Raw genomic sequence first — 18,876 nt, 5'->3', positions numbered from 1 at the left:
TCGGCCTCCTCGTCCTGGTTGGGTGGTCTGTAACAGACTCCAACCAGGATGTCAGTTTTGTGCGGCCTCCCTCTGATTTTAACCCACAAGCATTAAGAAAACTGCTCAACCCACTTATAGTTTCAAACTTTTTAATCCTTAAGGATTTAGTCATTTAAAATTTGAAATTTTAATAGCTGACTCTCAGTGATTACTCCAACTTCCTACATTAATGAGGGCATTGAGAAAGGGCTCTGAAGAGAGGTGAAATAAAGGTTTTTCCTGAGCAAGCACAGAAGAACTGAAATAGCTGACCAGACAGAATGGTTTAAAAAAAATGGAAACCTGAGTTTTCAAAGTGCAGCCCTCCTGACTTTACATCCAGTTTCTCAGTAAAGAGAGCTTCAAGTTTAATTCTACAGTTTCCAATCACCTGACACAAGAGCAAAGCAAAGCAAAACCTCTCTCCCAAGGAATGCTCTGCCTCCTCACTGCTATGGCTGCAGACTGTAACTGCAGTACAGATATTAAAGACATAGGAATAGTAGGTTTCCATGCCCTTATTCCTTGTGGCATGCTCGGGCACCTGTTTTCTTTTAGAAGGAGATCACGCCTGTTTCTAAATAAGGCAGCCAAGATTCTCCTTAGGAAAAAACCTCAGCTTGATTACTTTGAAATAACCTAGGCAGTTCATAAAGATTTAGAAGACACTGATAAGGAAAGGGTTAAAAAAAAAAAAAAAACAACAACCAGTAATCAGATAACAAAAGATACAAACCTCTGATTGTACATGCCCCGGAAATTGTAATTAGCTCTGTAATTGGGAATTGGCTTTGGATCCAACGGCCTGTAGATGGCAGGTTCTCCTCTCTTCATAGCCAGCCCATTCAGCTCCACTGTCGGGGTGATACTGCCTGCAAAAAAAACACAACACTGCAACACACACAAGTAGGGCTCAGATGAGCAGCAAAGAGAGAGCTTCATGACACTGGTTTGGTCTTAAATTTAAAAGAGCACCAACTTCTGTTTCCCTGAAAGATAGGAATACACTTGCCAGCTTAATCACAACCAACAATAACAAACACCTAAGCATTTGTCTCAGGGAATTCTCCATGCACTTTCAGGAGATACATCTTCACCCATAATGAGGAAGAGCTGTAATCAAGCTGCTGATTCATCTTTTCAGAGCACTTACAACACATGATGAAACTTTCTGAAACTATAAATATAGAAGAATCATGTCTCTCCCTGGTGAAAAACATTGAATAATGCCAAGAAAGAAGAAAGCAGTAACAGGCATTACTGCAGTCACTTGGTAATCTGACAACAAGTTAGAAAAATCTTTTCTTTGAAAGATTTGAAAACTTCAGACTGTAATTAAACAACTGATCTAACAAGAATGATCTAACCAACCGAAAATCCAGCTACAGAAAACCAGTGCAACTGCAGCCATCTGCTGGTGACAGAACACAAAAATTGTGATAACCAGCACTTGCCCACTTGCACAGAATCATAGAACCAGAGAACTGCTGGCATGGGTCCAGAGGAATCCATGAAGATCATCAGGGGGATGGAGCACCTCTGCTATGGGGACAGGCTGAAAGAGTTGGGGCTGCGAAGCCTGGAGAAGGCTCCAGCAAGACCTTAGAGCAGCCTTCCAGTACCTGAAGGGGACTACGAGAAAGCTGTGAAAGGACTTTTTACAAGGGCTTATAGTGATAGGACAAGGGGGAATGGATTGAAACCTGAAGTGGGGAGATTTAGACTGGAGATTAGGAAGACATTCTTTACAGAGAGCATGGTGAGACAACAGAAAAGGTTGCCTATGGAGGTAGTGAACTCCCTGGAGGTGTTCAAAGCCAGGCTGGATGAGACCTTGAGCAACCTTGTCTAGTGGAAGAAGTCCTTGCCCATGGCAGAGGCCGCTGGAACTGGGTGATCTTTAAGGTTCTTCATAACCCAAACAATTCTAAAAATCTATGCATTGTGTTCTCCAAAATGCCAATAAAAAGTGATAATGTGACTTCACTTACCTATTTTGTTTTAAGTAACACTAAGCTGCAATATCCCCTCTTGCACTGCTGTAAGAAAATCCTAAACAAGCTAATTCCAATAAAGAGGAGTTAACGTGTTCTCAAAATATTTTCCTAAGAAGCTGAAATAAATCCAGCCTTAAAACATCTGCAATTGAGGCTTCACATGCTCAATGATGAACACTTTAATGCAATATTTATTACAAAAATCCTATCAGCAATTCTTCTGGTTTTCTCGAGCATGGAATTGATGTCACAAGGATGGAGTTAAAGTCTTTTAAGCTGAATAAGCATATAATGAACTGGTTTGAAACCAGGATAGCAAGAATGGAAGGTCCTTAAGACTAAAGGACAGGATGACCTTGAAAATTAAAATAACCAGAAATAAAACACAGGATACAAGAGCAGTATCTAAAGACAGTCAAATTCTGTTAGCTTTTGTAGATAACATCTCATTATGGTTTCTTTACATAAAGCAGAGACAGACAGGGACAGAGATCAAAATAAGAGATGTCCCCTCCAGAATCTGTGGGGATTTTAATAACAAAGCCCACATCTCTAGGAGGAGAATCTAAATGTAAATGTGGGATCACCTTAGCACAATGAATTAGATACTAGTAAAATTAATTGGGTAATCGATGGAATATGTGTACAAAGATTGATGTGTGACCAGTCCTCTCCAGTTCCTTTGTTACTAGAACTGTACATAAACTGCAGCTGTATGAGCTCATGAGGCTGCATTTGTGATTTATCACCTAGCACCTATTTCTGAACAACAGACATAGAGCATGGAGGGCCATGGTTTAGTGGCCAAGGTGGTGTTAGGTTGATGGTTGGACACAATGATCTTGGAGGTCTTTTCCAACCAAAAGAATTCCATGATACTATGATTCTATCACACACATGCAAAATGTTTTCATGAAGAGAAGCTTCCTGTGCATACACAACACATCTTTCTTTGAACAAAACGACAGTGTTAAGTGATACAACTTTTTAATGAATTTTTTATTTTAATGAATATGTTTGAAGCCAAAAAAACTATACGCTGCAGTGTCAAGATTCAGACCTAGGATCCCTTTTTATAGAGGTCTGTGTCATAGTGACTAAAGGACACAGGCCAAAAGCAGTGTCTTGGGTCAGGAGAAGCAATACATTAATGTCAAAACGAACAAGAGAATACTGTCACACCACTCTCATGCAATCCTTGACAGTTAATGCTCACAATAACACTAACAAGCTCTAAAGGAAACTTCTTGCCTTTTTTCCCAACTAACTAGAAAATTATTCCATTTTAGGTGGCTGAAGAAGACTTTTTTTGAAAGGGGTGAAGAGCAGAGGGAAATGAAAAGGGAAGAAGGGGAAAAAGTGGTGAAAAAAATGTGTATAAAAAAAGTGAAAGGTGACTTTTTTCTCACTGTTCACTTCCTTTTATATTAGTTTGAAATAAAATTAGGAATATTTTTTATTATCTTATTGAAGAAGACAGAACTGAGTCATGCGCATGAGATGTGTACCTCAAAAGGTATTGCATGCACAGAAGGCAACTCTGAGGTATGCAAGATAACAACATCCATTCTTTCTGCTAGTCACAAAACAGGCTCTAAAGCCACCTGAGAGCTTTTCAAAAGCACAGGTTTCTATCAAGGCAAAAACTCATAATGCAGGAAATCCACTGTCAAAATTCTCATGCCAAATCCTGACCCACAGTGCAACAGCACAGGACTGAATAAAAATTCCGAACCTAGCTAAAATAACTCTTCAGGAAAAAAAATTTTACTACAGTAATAATGGTCAATTTCACCTGGTTTTGTCTTGTCTGTCTCCTGCTGATTACATACAACCACTTTCTACACATCTGAGTCTCATCATCAACATAGTAAATTCACCTACAGTTAAATCATTTTAGACGTCTGCATTAAAAAATTGCCCTGTGCAAACTCACCAGAGGTCCATCATTGTACCATCACACTTATAAGACAGCTAGGTTGATTCTCATCTTCCAGCTGAACTTGCATCTTGTTCAACTGATTTATTAGTGGTATAATATCCCAGCCCTTCAACTAGTTCATGCAGAGAGGAAACTGTCATACCTGGATTATTGTTAACATTATTTTTGGGTGGTCTAGGCGTCGGTTTGGGAAGGGTGGTTTCAGTCAATGCTTTGCTGGCAGCAGCATGTTGGGCCTTCTTAATACTGCTTCCTTCAGCCTCCCAGGTCTGTTCTCCAAGAGTCAGTTGCACTGTAAACATCTTCAAAGACAAAGAACAAGTAAAAACTGGCAAGATTATAACTGTAGATAGACCAATCTGTATTAAAATCTTCAAGGACTGAAGGGAACCTGTGCTCTCTTTTCTTTATATTCAACTCCCAAATTTGATTCTTAGAGCTCAGCGAGTCCTTAGCAGTGGGCAGCACCTGGCCTTTCAAATGGCAACATACCACTATATTAACATCAACTAGCAAAGAACAGATGATATTTAAACCAAGCAATGACAACTGCAAACTGATTCTCTGCTCTCCAGAATGTTTTAGATTATTTCACCTCGCTAGACCCAGGAGCAGGTGCCCAAAGATGGGCAGGTTGGGCAACCTTTAGATGTATTTTCATTCAGTGTGTACTTGCAGACAAGCACATGAACACATGTATGTGCCTCAGGACTCAGCCCTACACACACGCACACACTGCATATGACCTGAATGCTCAAATACAGGCTTGTGTCTTAACTACAGGCTTGAGGTTTGGCCCACCGTTACTCTCAGCAGCACAGGGCAAGTCCCCATATCCCCGTGCTGTTTCTTTTCCACAGCAGTCAAGACACAGACCAGAGGAAGAAACAATGTAGTCTCATCATTTCCACTCTGTCAAACCCTAGCTCCACCTAAAAACTAAGACAGTGCTAAGTATTAGAGCTAAATACCCATAATTATATGCATCACCTGAAAACACACATTTTTGTTACCAAAAGAACTGAATTTGGGGGTCTGGATCTGGAGTTATTTGTTTTATATTTTGCAAGAAAGTATCAGTGTAGCATTTTTATTGCAGGAGAATAATCTTGAATGTCAATAAAAATATGATGACTAATGGCTACTTATCTACTTATAACTCTCCTCCTAGTGCTTAGAGCAATAAACAGAAATTCACAGCCAGAGCTCTAACCTTACTTAGTCCATCTGACAGAAAAACTCCTGCAAGAAACCACACACAGTAGTAGGTGAGAACTTAATTAAAGGAAGAGAACTGCCTAAACCCAAAATCTGGAGCAGCCAAGGAAGTGCTCAAGCTCTGCAAAACCAGAGCTGACAGTTCTGCTACAGACTGAAGTTTTCTCACCACTTTTCTGAGGAAGCTTGTCTTACTTATGTCCAATGTAATTTACCCGATGGCTAGAGCAGAAATGCAAAGGCCACCACACTCTGGGTTTGTTCTCACTCCACTGTGTTCATTAGATCAGTCTCCCTTAGCTCTGGCAGGTCTTTCCTCCTCACTCTTTCTGCACATAGAACTTCCTCTCCAGCTTCCCAGCCTCCCAAAGTGGTAGGTCCCTTACCCTTTCTCACTCTTCTCTGCACTACCACCCACTGTCTTCTGTCACTCTTAAATTTGTCTCCTGAGATGCCACTGACATAGAAGCGCAGATGAAACAATCAGTCTTACTCAGGTACCCAAAAATGCCCTTTATGTTAACAAAGACTTTCTATTTTTTCTTATGCTGAAGAATTCCCCTGGAGGATAGACTCCTAGAAAGCCTTGCTGCACTGTCAGGAAGCACCACCTCTCTCCCAGCTCCATTGTTTCTAGTTTCCCATTTCACCACCTGTTATCAAAACTAAACTTCCAGAGACAACTAGAAATAAGTATACAAAAATTTACTATCATTTGTGGCCACAACATAGAGAGCTGGCTCTGAAAAACATGAAATCCATTAGTGGCCAGGAACAGGCTATGTGTAGGAAGAAAGCAATGTGAGACGCTCCTTAAATGGCAAAGAGAAGTGGCAGCACTACATTTCCTCAGGTCATGCTTTCTAGGACAAGCTCAGCTCTCCTTCACACATTCTGTCAGGTAAGAGCTGAAACTTACTAGTAAATCACTCACTGGTGTGACCCCACTGTCTTACACAGCTCTGCCACTCCAGAAAGGCTGAGCCCAAAGCAGTTCTTTGTCCTCCCATTGTCTAAGAGTTTTTCAAGTCTGTTTCTCCTCCCCTAGATTGTTCCTAACTACAGAGGAAATTCAGAATTACATCTGAAAATTATCATCAATAGAGTATCTGTGTTATCCATCATCTGCAAGCATCCTAACTTGTACTTACGAAATTCAGTCTGATATCCAAAATTATATGAGAAGTGAGCAGAGTTCACTGTTAATTTACTAGGAACTTTAATGCTACAATCACATTAGGTAGTCTTAGTATCACTGTAAATCTTAGAGCTAACAGAACTTAAAGGAAAGACCAGCAATAAAGTCTGTGTCCCATAAGGCAAGATCAAGATCCATTTAACTTTATGGACACACAATCTTATCAATAAGCACTTTAAAAGATGACACAAACTAGCCTTGTTGTTATCTGTACAGCCATAAACAGACACAGAGGCAGTCATCAGAGCCATGCTGATTGGGGAGAAGGATTCATGCAGCTTAAAAAAAAAAAATGCTCCACAATGATTAAGAAAGGATGGTGATACCCCTGGGAAGACCTTGACAAGGTTCTTCTAGAAACTGACAAGTATAAACTCAAAGGTGGAAGTCAAAGTAAGGTACAAAATGATACACAGGGCTTCAGCAGAAATACAGACACTTTCTGAAAGCAAAATAAAGACCAGTGAGAAACCCTTCCCACTGGAAACATGGCTGTGGTTACAAGCACACTCATCCAGACTATGGCATCATCTGTTCAGCATTTAAGGTATGGCTCATCACCTGGAACTGTGACCTTACCTTGGCATGAGCAGGCCCTCTTTCATTCAGAAGCTTATACTGGGGTTGAATTCTATTGAAACGTGCTAACTCATTTACCAGACACATTGGAGTTTTCTCTTTGGGGTTTGCCATGTTATCTTGGAGAAGAGCTGTAAATAAAGAGTCTGTAAAGTTTTTGTGGAGAAATTTATTCTTCACCACTTCGCAAAGCTTTGCAAAAGCAGCAGCATGCTTAGAAAAGCAAGAGCTTTGGCTAAACCACTGACTTTTGCACATATGCTAAACACTACCTTTAAACACCATTTACACACGAAGCACAGGAGAATACACATTGTACATCAACCACTTGGATTATATGCAACTCAAAAAAATATACTTCTTCCTTTCCAGAGTGTATCAGTAGAAGACAACAGTGCAGGAGGACATAAACTTGTGCTACACTTTCTCCAGCACCAAAGCTATTGGCAGGAGTGTTCTGGTTCTGGAACTGACTGCTCTTTCAGAATGATTCCTCAGCACTTGGAAGCAGAAGTGGGTAACATGAGGGTTGCAAGATAAATAAAGCAGCTAGACTCTGTGGTCCCCACTTGCTACTCCTTGCTTCTTCCCAGTGTTTTAGATTTTTGTCACAATAGAGAAATCACTCTCAGAGGACTCCCAAAGGACACCTTTCCTTCTCCTTTAAGGACTCAGTTCTGCTGTTCCTAGGCTTGCTTCCTTCATGCAGACTGACTATTTTTTAACTTTCTGCTATTTCTTCTTCACCTTATTTGTATTTACCCCTAACACACACACACTGCCATTTCTTCCCTCATTTCTCAGAACAATATTTCTGTATTTCACACCCAGTTCAGTGTAGGAACTATAGCATTTACTAAGCTACAAAGGGAACGCCAAACTGTGCCAAGCAGCCTGAAGACATTCTGTTCTAGGGAAGAGAACTACACTTGGAGACCTTCCTGCACCACTACAACTTCTCTATGAAAGATACACTCAGAATTTGACAAAATAGACATGTTCTTTGCTGAGCTTTTATACCATTGCTCAACACTTCACTCTACGTCAGAGCTCAGTTGAAAAAAATAACTTAGCAAACAGACTATGTAGCCAAAATTTTTTTTCTATGAGTTTATTTTCTTAATTTTTATTCTCTTAAAGACAACTTCCGCCCTCCTCCCCCGTAAATGCCCTGTTCAAAAAGATTCATTTGAACATCAAAGATAATATACCTGGACCAACTGACCTGGTGAGTTGCTAGAAGGCTCAGGATCCAGGAGGCTGGCAGTAGGACTGCTGCAGCTGGCAGCTGATTCTGAAACGGATCCATTCATTGAGGACGGCAGACCCAGGGTGTTTGGAGCTGTAACTGGTAGGGGTAGCACCATAGGGGACATGGTAGGTCCAGACAGGTTTGCTGTAGGCTGCATCTTAACTTGTGCCATTGACTATCACTGCAACAAGGAGAAGATTATGAGTATTTGGGAATATCAATACTTCTTCTTCACCCCTGGATCTGGGTCACAGAGCTATCCACAAAAGTCAGGCCTCCCCACACACTGCTTCAAACTGATGCATGAAGAAACAGAACTCACAACCAAATAAATTCACCACAGCAGAACCCATGTGCCCTGACTCCAGGGTCTGCTGCTCAGCTGTGGACTGCCCCAGCCCAAAAGACATCAGGAAGAATGAACAATCTAGCACAGAATTCCATACAATTATTCTGCAGATAATAATTCACACCTGCCAATTTCTTCAAGGCTTTACCACAAACTGCCACAGCAAACCTTTACCATATTTTTTCCAGTAAAGTGCACATAAAACACCAAATAAGCCCCAAGAGAAAAATCTCTTTTTTTTCTGCGTCTTAGCAAGACTGAAAGGAGGAAAAAATAAGAAAACAAAGAACCAAGAACAAAAGACCAACCAAAAAAAAAAAATCACTGCTGATCCAATCAGCCCTGAATCCACAGGTACCAGGATTTCCGCAACTAACTTTTAACCCAGAACCTAAAGCATTTGCCTGGAGTATACCAGGTACTGTCTCCCTCTCCACCTGTCCAGACGTATTTCTTCATCACCATGTTCCTTGGCCAAGTCTATACTCAAACCAACCAAGGTCAGGGAATGGCTCCTTCATACCACATGCTGAGTCTGCTCCTTGGCAAAATGTTGGGAACTGCCAAAAAGCTCTAACAGCCCCCCCACACCAGGAGCAAAAAGATAAAACAATTTTTCAATATCACATTGAATTCCAATTCCAGTCCTAATATGTTTGCAGTCTCCTAGAAGCCTGCCTACAAATTTTATCACTGCACTGCTTTATCCACATTGCTAATGAAAATACTGCCAGGTACAGGGGCAGGGGCAGGACAGGCAGCATCTCAAGGTTTGCTTCCAGACCAACCTCTGCTTTAGTTAGCAGCTTGTTAATGCTTCTGTACAAGTCCCAGGTTGCAGAACCCTAATAGAGTTAACAACTTCCCAAGCAAAGAGGGTTTAGTTTTAGCTTTAAAATCCCATTAAACTCTCCATTCTTCTTCTGTTCTTCTGGTATGGAGGGACTCTGTTTAGCCCCCGAATTGGTAGAGTTAGATAACGATCCTGATCATCAAACTGTTGGAGTGGGCCCATTTTGGTAGATTTAGATAATGATCCTGATCATAAACTGTTGGAGTGGGCCCAGAGGAGGCCATGAAGATAAGCAGAGGGCTGGCGCAACTCCCCTGCGGTGACAGGCTGAGAGAGTTGGGTCTGTTTAGCCTGGAGAAAAGAAGGCTCTGGGGAGATGTCAGAGAAGCCTTCCAGTACCTGAAGGGGCAACAGGAAAGCTGGGGAGGGACTTTTTACAAAGGATTGTAGTGACAGGACAAGGGGCAATGGCTTTGAGCTGGAAGTGGGCAGATTTAGACTGGAGATGAGGAAGAAATTCTTGACAGTGAGGAAGGTGGTGAGACCCTGGAACAGGTTGCCCAGGGAAGTTGTGGCTGCCCCCTCCCTGGAGGTGTTCAAGGATAGGCTGGATGAGGCCTTGAGCAACCTGGGCTGGTGGGAGGTGGTCTCCCATGGCAGGAGATTTGGATCTTGGTGATCTTTATAGTACCCTCCAACCCAAGCCATTCCATGAATCTATGATCTTAAAGGTCTTTACCAACCTAAACAATTCTGTGATTCTTTTCTCCTGATGTGACTTCACTCAACTCAGTTACACAAAACCAGAGATGTTAAAATGTTATTTCTTGTGTGTTGTTTCTCACCTTTAGGATAAATATTTCTACATATATGTACATTAATATAAAACACACTATAGAAATCATGAACTTGATGTAATTTTTGTACTGTGTTATATCTAGCAGATGATTTGTGGATGACAAGAAACACACAGTTCTGCATTGCCTTCAGAGCAGCCATTAATTCAATCTTTTCTGTTCTATAAAATCAAAAAATGAGACAGCCCCACAGCAGCAGCTTAGCAGAAGTTTGACTTAAAGCAACAGTCAGCAGATGGTTACTTAGGATTAACAGCAAAATTTATTATTTTTATATTTTAAATAGGCAAAACTGACAAACCACACATGAAATGACAAAGGGTCTCTCTACATATTCTATACTACTGATGGTCCTCACTGTTCATCCTCCCCACTTCCTCCTCCACCAATGTCTTGGTTGTTTGCCGTACGAGCAGGGGTTTTTCAACAGCCAGACTGATCTAACGACTTGCTGGCACAGCAGGGGCAATCCTGTGTCCTTGCTCTCCTACAGCAAAGAGCTAATACTTTCTGTCTCTTTACCCCACTGAACCAGCCCACACATGGGTGAGGAAGATCAGATCCATGTCTGTACAGCAAGGGGCATAAAACCCTGACTTGGAGTTGGTACAAGGAATTGGCCCTTTCAACTCCTACTAATCAGCTTACCTCTGCTGCCAAACCCACACCAAAGTTCAGCTCCTTCACAGTGTTCAGCACAAATCCCAGAAGCTCATCCCCAGCCACTTCATCTTCAGAAACCTGTGGCCTGTGATTTTTTTACATTGCTTTTCTTTGGTTTTCTTTTTCACAGTACCTTACACTAGAGAATCTTAATTTCAGCAGGACTTTGGACATAGCTACCAGATAATTAGCAACTAAGTAAGACATTTCCTTATGGAAAGAGTGGTCAGGCACTGGAACAGGCTGCCTAGGGAGGTGGTAGAGTCACCATCCCATGGAGGTGTTCAAAAGTGTGTGGACATGGCACTTCAGGATATGATTTTAATGGCGATGGTGGTGTTGGGTTGATGGTTGGACTCGATTTTAGAGGTCTTTTCCCACCAAAACAATTCTATGATTCTATAAATGACAGCAAGGGCAGTTAGTCCTTAAAAGCATTTTACTTTCCTGGAGTTTAAGGGGGAGGAAACACTGACATTTATTTTGATTGTTTTGATAAATTATAACTAAAAACTGCAGACAAAAACACCCAAAAATGAAGGTGAACTGACACAGAACATTAGGGACTAAAAGTCAAAATGCAAGGAGCTGCATGGCTTTTAAGAAAGCTCCCCCACTTGGTGAGTGCCAAAACCAGGCCCTGAGGACAGACTAGATACCATAGTTCCTTACAAGCAGCTTCCTCTGCTCTTGGAGTGGAGCAGAAGTTGCAGGTAAAGCCCTGGGAAGCAAGGCAGGGCCAGGCAGCTGCACTGAATGCCAGCTCGGATCATTAGATCTCATCGCACTTCTGAAAAACACAAAAGTTGGTTTTGCAAGAGTTATCATCCATGGGGGAATGCCCTTTGCAAACTCCTATACACAATCTGTTAGAACCTTTCTGAGGAGAGGCAGGAAGGTATTTTGGGAAAAAAAAAATAAACAAGGCAAACAAAAAAAAATATCTAGTAGGAAACTGAAGAGATGAAAAATCCACACTCATAATCATTTTCAGGCGCTTCTTCAAACAGCAGTCACCTCCACTTCCTTTTTGAAATTACTGAGCAGGACAAGCACATTGAAACAAAGTAAGAGAAGGACTTAAGACTCAGAAGACCAAGCTAGAAACTGCTTCCCACAGACTTCTTTCATCATGCAACTATATGGGTTCCCTAATTTCCAATACTATGTTAATCCAAGGTGCTACATGAAGCATGAACTCCAAATCCATTCCCAGGTTCCCATTACTGGGGAACGCATATTTGTGACATCTGCTACCAGTCCAGCTCGTCTTTAACAACTCTTTGCAACAGCTTTGTGTCATTTGGAAGAGAGGAAAACTTCCAACAAAACCAAATCAGACAAATAAGGCAACTAACTATGAATCACAGAATTAACCAGGTTGGAAAAGACCTATGGAACCAAAGCCTTAAAACTAAGATTTTCTCACGCAACACAATGGTCAAAGGTGAGGATTTTTTGTTGCCATTTAATTATGATGTGTTAGCAAGGGGGCTAGAACACAAACAGGCTTATCCTGCACTCAAGGTAAGAGTCATACAACTTGGAACATTTTGTGTGTGTCACACAGCAAACATAATAACCAAACATTCTGGATGCAGCAAGTTGCTTAAGCCACTCCAGTAGAAAAAAAAAAAAAAAAAACAAACAAACAAGCAAATAGTGAGAGAAATGTGATCACCAAGGCCATCTACAAGCACAGCATATCTCACACCAGAAGAGTTACCCAGCATGGTATGGCACTGCTATACAATGAGACAGCAGGATTCAGGGAAGGATTAAAGACATCCATAATATAGGTTTCCAAAGCAAGTGTCTAAACTGCCACTGAAGCCAACGGAAATATAGTATGGAACTCAGCCATCCACCCATGGCTTACCAGAGCCATGTCCTAGGACATCACACCTGGATACCTATGTGCTCCATCCGCTGCTGCTTCAACAAGCACAAGTTCCTCTCCCTGAAAACCCATGTCACATCTGATGCTGCATGTGGCAGATGGCTCAGAAAAACTCTTGACAAGGCAAGGGAGCGACATGGCAATAATGCCTGTGCTTGAACAACTGTGTTACACAGCACACAGCTGGCCCGCCTGGGGAGCTGCTCAAGGTGATCAGTGAGTGGCCTCCTAATTCAGGATTAGCTAAACCACATGGCCAAAGACCAGACATGATACCTGAGCATCTCCAACTGCACTAGATGTCAAAACATAGGCAACTGAAGCCTACATGCTTGTCTTCAACAAGCCAGCCATCGTGCACCTTACTGAAACACCCAGGCACAGGGAAGCCAATGAACTCTTGCAAAACTCCTATGTAGAGAAACTTTAGTATTATTTATCTAGAACCATGATTGCTGGAGAGGGCCCAGAGGAAGTCAAGATAATCAGAGGGCTGGAGCAGTTCCCATATGGGGACAGGCTGAGAGAGTTGTGGCTGTTCAGCCTGGCGAAGAGAAGGCTACAGAGATACTTTAGAGCATCCTTCCAGGACCTGAAGGGGGGTACAAGAAAGCTTGGAAGGGACTTTTTACAAGGGGTTGTAGTGACAGGATGAGGAGCAATGGCTTTGAGCTGGAAGAAGGCAGATTTAGACTGGAGTTTAGGAAGAAATTCTTTCCAGTGAGGGTGGTGAGACACTGGAACAGGTTGCCCAGGGAGGTTGTAGATGTCCCCTCCCTGGAGGTGTTCACGGCCAGGCTGGATGAGGCTTTGAGCAACCTGGGCTGGTGGGAGGTGTCCCTGCCTATGGTAGGAGGGTTTGAATTAGATGATCTTTAATGTCCCTTCCAATTCAAACCATTCTATGATTCTATGACAGGTAAAAGGATTGCTGTTCTCACCAACCAACCTCACTGATATCACAGATTGCTGCAGCAAAGGCTGAGAAAAACACAAAAAAAATCAACATCTAGAAATGCTTCGGAGAAGCACAGTCTGCAAACACTTCATGAATACAGTTGCACTAGGGCAGTTTGGGAAACTTAATTACAAAATTTTAAATGACAGGAGACATCCATTGGATTATCAACTTTTAAGATTTCAATACCAGAAAAACCCTAAAAGACAAGGAAAGTAGACCTGTTGCATCAGGAACTGAGCCACTCTGGCATCTCAACACTTTTCAACATGTTTTTAACACAAAGCCCAAGGGGGAAAGATTGGGTTGGTTTATATCAATGTTTGCTACTTTACAAAAATAAGATCATCAGAAAGTTTCTCTGCATTTGCTGTTGCTGTACAGAAAACAGCAAAGATGGTCAAAAAGGCACAAAAATTTCCAGCAGGCAAATTGAGCCAACCCAGTTCTCATACTGCCACGAATTTTATGCCCAAAAAAGACTCCAGCCAAAACACTGGTTGAGTCACAGCCATCAGTTTGACCCAGACAGAATACCTTCTTGTTACAGAAGAAAATGTGAAACTCCACCATGAAACAACAAAGTGATCATCAGAGCCATATTTATGGAAGGCCTTCCACCTCCAAAACCCACCATGGTTTGAGGTACATCCAAAAACTTATTGATTCCTTTCAGTCTTACAGATGAGAAGCAGGACCTCACACAAACCCCACACATGCCAGAGGGCAATATCCTTCTTTGTGTCAGTCTACTGCATTTGGGAGCAGTCAACAAACCAAAGGACGAAAGCTGGCTGTCCAGTATTGTAACTCTTTAGACTGTAATCTACCTGTGCCTTCTTCAAAACTGAAAACCTCTCTCTTTCTAGGCACTCTGCAATACAGTCTTATCTGTAATGTTTTTGGAAAGAATACCTTACCTGGCCCTCACAGCCCTTGAAGAAGGGAGAATAAGACAGTCAAGAGACACTCTAGGCAACACTGACACAAGTTAAGCTGAACTTTCAGGGCCACCTCCAAATTTACCCAAACACATCAAATGAGATTCAAGGAGATGAGTCATTAATTTAGTGACCTCAGAAACTGTCCACATGGAAGCTTAGAAAAAATGTGGAATGAACTGTTAGAGAGATTTATTGAATGACTTACCTCAGAAAGTATAGAGTGCAAGCATTTAAGTACTCCACTGAGACTTGAAGCACTGCAACGAAATGGCTCTTGGCGGCCACCATACACAGTGGTCACCACGCCATCCTCCTGCAGATGCTAGGCAGGTAGAACCACATTTGCCTCAGGTTAAGTAAAAATAGGTTATTACGCTTCTCACTAAGAGCCAGAAAGAAGGAAAGCCTAAGCCATGAGTTTAGCAATCAATCGTCGGCTTAAAAGTGCAGAGGGGGATTAAGTAAATAAGAGAAACGTGACTCAGACTTGACACACCCCTGCTACAGACTGGTTTGCACCAAAGCTGTAACTGGTTTCTTACTAGTGGTACTAGAGCCTAATCACACCTACTTCTAAGAGCCTAGCTTCTTATCTAATGAGTATTTTTTAATTTCTTTCCTATATATTTATAAAAGCTGTCATTTTTTTTTCAATTCATGCTAGCAACTAGCAGTTGATATTCCTTTAAGTTATATTCCTAAATAATCTTTGACTGATTTTAAATTACAAAATATTGTAATATTAAATAATATTTAACAATATTTTGGAATCAATACAACTGTTATTTTATTCTGAAGAGGTAAAAAAGACTTCTTGGCTAAAAAATTTATTTCCTAACTAGAAACTGCACATTATTAATCAAGCATCTCTGCTGTGAGGACAGGCTGAGGGAGCTGGGGTTGTTCAGCCTGGAGAAGACTCCAGAGAGAGCTTACAGCACCCTTCCAATACCTGAAGGGATCCTACAGGAAGGCTGCAGAGGGACTTTTCATAAGGGTGTCTAAAGACAGGACAAGGGAAATGGTTTTAAGCTGAGGGAGAGCAGGTTTAGACTGGATCTTAGGCAGAAGTTCTTCAGTATGAGGGTGGTAAGACTCTGGAATATGCTGCCCAGGGGGGTTGTGGATGCCTTCTCTCTGGGGGTGTTCAAAGCCAGGCTGGATGAGGCCTTGAGCAGCTGAGTCTAGCTGAGAGGTGTCCCTGCCCATGGCTGGGGTTTGGAGTAGATAACCTCTAAGGTCCCTTCCAACCTGAGCCATTCCATAAATTCAGAAATTACTTTGGTTTTCCTTGGCTGCCTGTGACAAACTACTCTGATGAAGTGGCAGAAGCAGATCATTTCCTCTGCCAAAAGTTACAGCTTCTGCTACCAGCCCTCCTCATGCTGTGCTCACTCCCTGTCATGATCAGCTCCAAGATCCTCAGGAAAAGCGGTCTCAGTGGACAAGTATCAGGTATCATGCTCTGTTGTTAGATAAAATTCTGGTTTGTGTATTTTGTTCTCCACAAGTGTATTGAAAGAAAAACAACACTTCACAATTAGAGTGACGAATGCCTACCTTGAAGTCTCATCCAGCTTCCAAGAAGTTGCAGCTCACAGGCAGAGTTGGGGTCAAATTGCCATCTCCTGTTCATGAATCACTCCTGGAGTTCCCCCTTCTCTCAGCTCTCCCACAGAACATGTTTTGTGACGTGGGATACAAGATAATTTCAACATTCAGCTCATCTTTCTAGCTTTCTACCCACTGGGGAACAGAATGGGGCCTCTGCCCACAAGCATAAAGTACATTGTCAGATGATAAATTCTGCAACGCCTTCAAAGAGCCTCCTCCCTCTTTTAAGTGCTGCTCTCAGTTGCTGAGCAAAGGGAAAATAAAGACCAGGTATACGACTCGGAGTTCCCATCCCTCTGACTGTAGAAAAGCACAAAATCTAAGCTCCCAACAGGACAAAATTAACAGTTTAGAGATGCCATGGTTGGGGGCAAGGTCATGAACCCTCGTGAAATTTATGACTCAAGCACAGCTAAACAACAATGAAGACAGAGTCCAGAAATTAAGGACTATGTAAGATTATACATAGCCAGTGGTCACCTGGGGCAATTAACACTGGACTCTGACAAACAAGATGGGAAGAGACGCATGCCTAGAAGAGTTTAAGAGAAAGCCAAAGAGAAGAGAGCTACCCAATCCAACCACATGCAACAAGCAGCTAGCAATGCAGACCAGTCAACATCCTGAGAATTAAAAGAACCACCAGTACCACAGCAAAGTACACAAGGGCAGGGATTACCTCTTGCTTCCTTGTGGCCAGCCCATGCTTTGGGCAGAAATTACACAGCTCTGCAATGAACCAGAGTCAAAATAAATAATTCATCTTCAAAAAGAACTACAGTGAACACTCCAGGAAGAGGAAAAATTCCTAGTGGCATGCTTGCAGATCCTTTCAGAATTAGCAAAGAAAACACTGAGGAAAAACTGTTAGATGCATAAGATAAGATAGAAAATAAGAGCTCTTCATCCATCCAGCTGGGAATTCAGAATGGTTTGTTTCCCCACACCAAAAGAAGTTATAACTACTGCAGAGGGAAAAATGTAAACACACCGTGACTTAAAATTGGACTTTTTTTTCAAGTATTTTAACACAGATGAAGAACCAGAAATAAAACCAAGCATAACTTTGACTGGAAGCACAACCCAATTCAGTGGTAACATGAAATGATTCAAAGGAAGTAACACCTAGAAATGAGTGGAAGCTGAAAACATATATTTATTAATAGGTTTAGGTTGGATATTAGAAGAAACTCCTTCATTGGAAGTATTCTCAACCACTAAAACAGGCTCCACAGGGAGGTGGTTGAATGCCCATCCCTGGGGGTGTTACAAAGAGGCAGAGATGTGGTGCTGAGGGCCATAGTTTAGCACCAGACTTGGTAGAGTTAGAGAATGGTTGGACTCAATGATTTTACAGGGCTGCTCCAATCAAAAGGATTCCATGACTCTAAGAAGTTTGCACAGCTGAGGAAAGACAGCACTGACCACAACAGCATAGGCTCTTGACTACCTGGAGGCAGAATGGATGGAGGGGTGATACCCTGAGCTGCCCCTCATAGAAATGTCTTTCTCAGCACTTATTGCACTATCAAGACTCCAAAAGCCATTAACTTCAGCAAGATAAAGTCAGCATTTGTGACTCTGGAACCACCCTTACCCAAACTGAAAGAACAAACTTGCTTTTGAACTCACAGGGAGCTAGTGCTTTTGTTCACTACTGAGCTAAGACTACCTTCAAAACCAAAAGCAAGCCAAAAGAGAGCACTTCAGAAGGGAAGAAGGATCTCCAACAGAAGGTGTGTTGTTTAGCCTCATATGTATGCCTAATGCAGTCTCACCTCCTGCAGAAAGGGGTTGGAGTGCTCCTAGCCCAAAGGGCCTCCAACATCTACGCTGTGATGACACACAGAAGCAGCTTAGGTGGAAGTGCTGAGCTCAGAGCTGCAGAGCAGAGGCCTGCAATCCAGCACACCTGCAAAGACAAACACACACCTGAAAAGGAGAGAAGGTTTTGGAACTAGAACTTGGCTTGGCTAGAACTTGGTTAGCCTTGGCTAACCCTGTCTCACCGCAGTGCTCTGTCTTGCCCTATCCTGGGGACATACTAGGTGTATTAGCTTGATAGTAACTATGCCTCCCTTGCTCCTGCCAGCCATGAGGTGCTTAAGCAAACAGTATTTGCAATGACAGCAAATAAAATTTGCTTCTTTTTTAATGCTAGATGTCAAAATCCCTAGTGAACATAAAGCTATTTTAAAAGCCTTGGAAAGGTTCAGTGTAGTACTGTGACCATAATAAACCCTCAAATTCACTTCAAGTCCAGAAGGAGTAAGTTGCTGTTTGCACTTTGCTTGAAATTCTTGAAGCATGGCATTAAAACCAGGGTATTAAAGATGGATTTCAGCAGCCACTGCAGCAGAGTGCTTGCATGCCTACCTGTAGCAAAGGTGACTATTGCAAAGGGCCAAGGGGCTTTGGCTGCAGTGGGGTTTGAAGAGAACCAGAAAAAGAAACTCCAAGGTTTACATGTAGTTTAAGGACGATGGGAACGTCCCTTGGGTAGTATACTATTAACCAAAATACCCGCTGGTGATGTCCATTTGAGGGACACTGCCGCCACAGCTGGAACACAGCTCAAAGCAGGCAGGTTG

The 18,876-nt window shown here is 42.1% G+C and overlaps 1 protein-coding gene across 2 annotated transcripts in view; it reads right to left on the bottom strand.

Annotated features, from left to right (window-relative positions):
- STAU2 (staufen double-stranded RNA binding protein 2) overlaps positions 1-8,230 on the bottom strand; it is a 165,581-nt gene extending 157,351 nt beyond the window's left edge. For both annotated transcript variants that reach the window (XM_054385295.1, XM_054385296.1), the window contains exons 1-4: positions 8,181-8,230; positions 6,956-7,086; positions 4,103-4,262; positions 758-893 (exon numbers count right to left, since the gene is read on the bottom strand). In XM_054385295.1, the coding sequence (XP_054241270.1) occupies positions 758-893; positions 4,103-4,262; positions 6,956-7,069 (410 nt within the window). In that variant the 5' untranslated portion in view covers positions 7,070-7,086; positions 8,181-8,230. The remainder of the gene's footprint in view (positions 1-757; positions 894-4,102; positions 4,263-6,955; positions 7,087-8,180) is intronic.
- Positions 8,231-18,876: the final 10,646 nt, after the last annotated feature.

This window comes from Indicator indicator, chromosome 12, assembly GCF_027791375.1.
Source record: "Indicator indicator isolate 239-I01 chromosome 12, UM_Iind_1.1, whole genome shotgun sequence".
Classification (NCBI taxonomy): domain Eukaryota; kingdom Metazoa; phylum Chordata; class Aves; order Piciformes; family Indicatoridae; genus Indicator; species Indicator indicator.
This window is presented reverse-complemented; position numbering and strand designations above follow the sequence as displayed.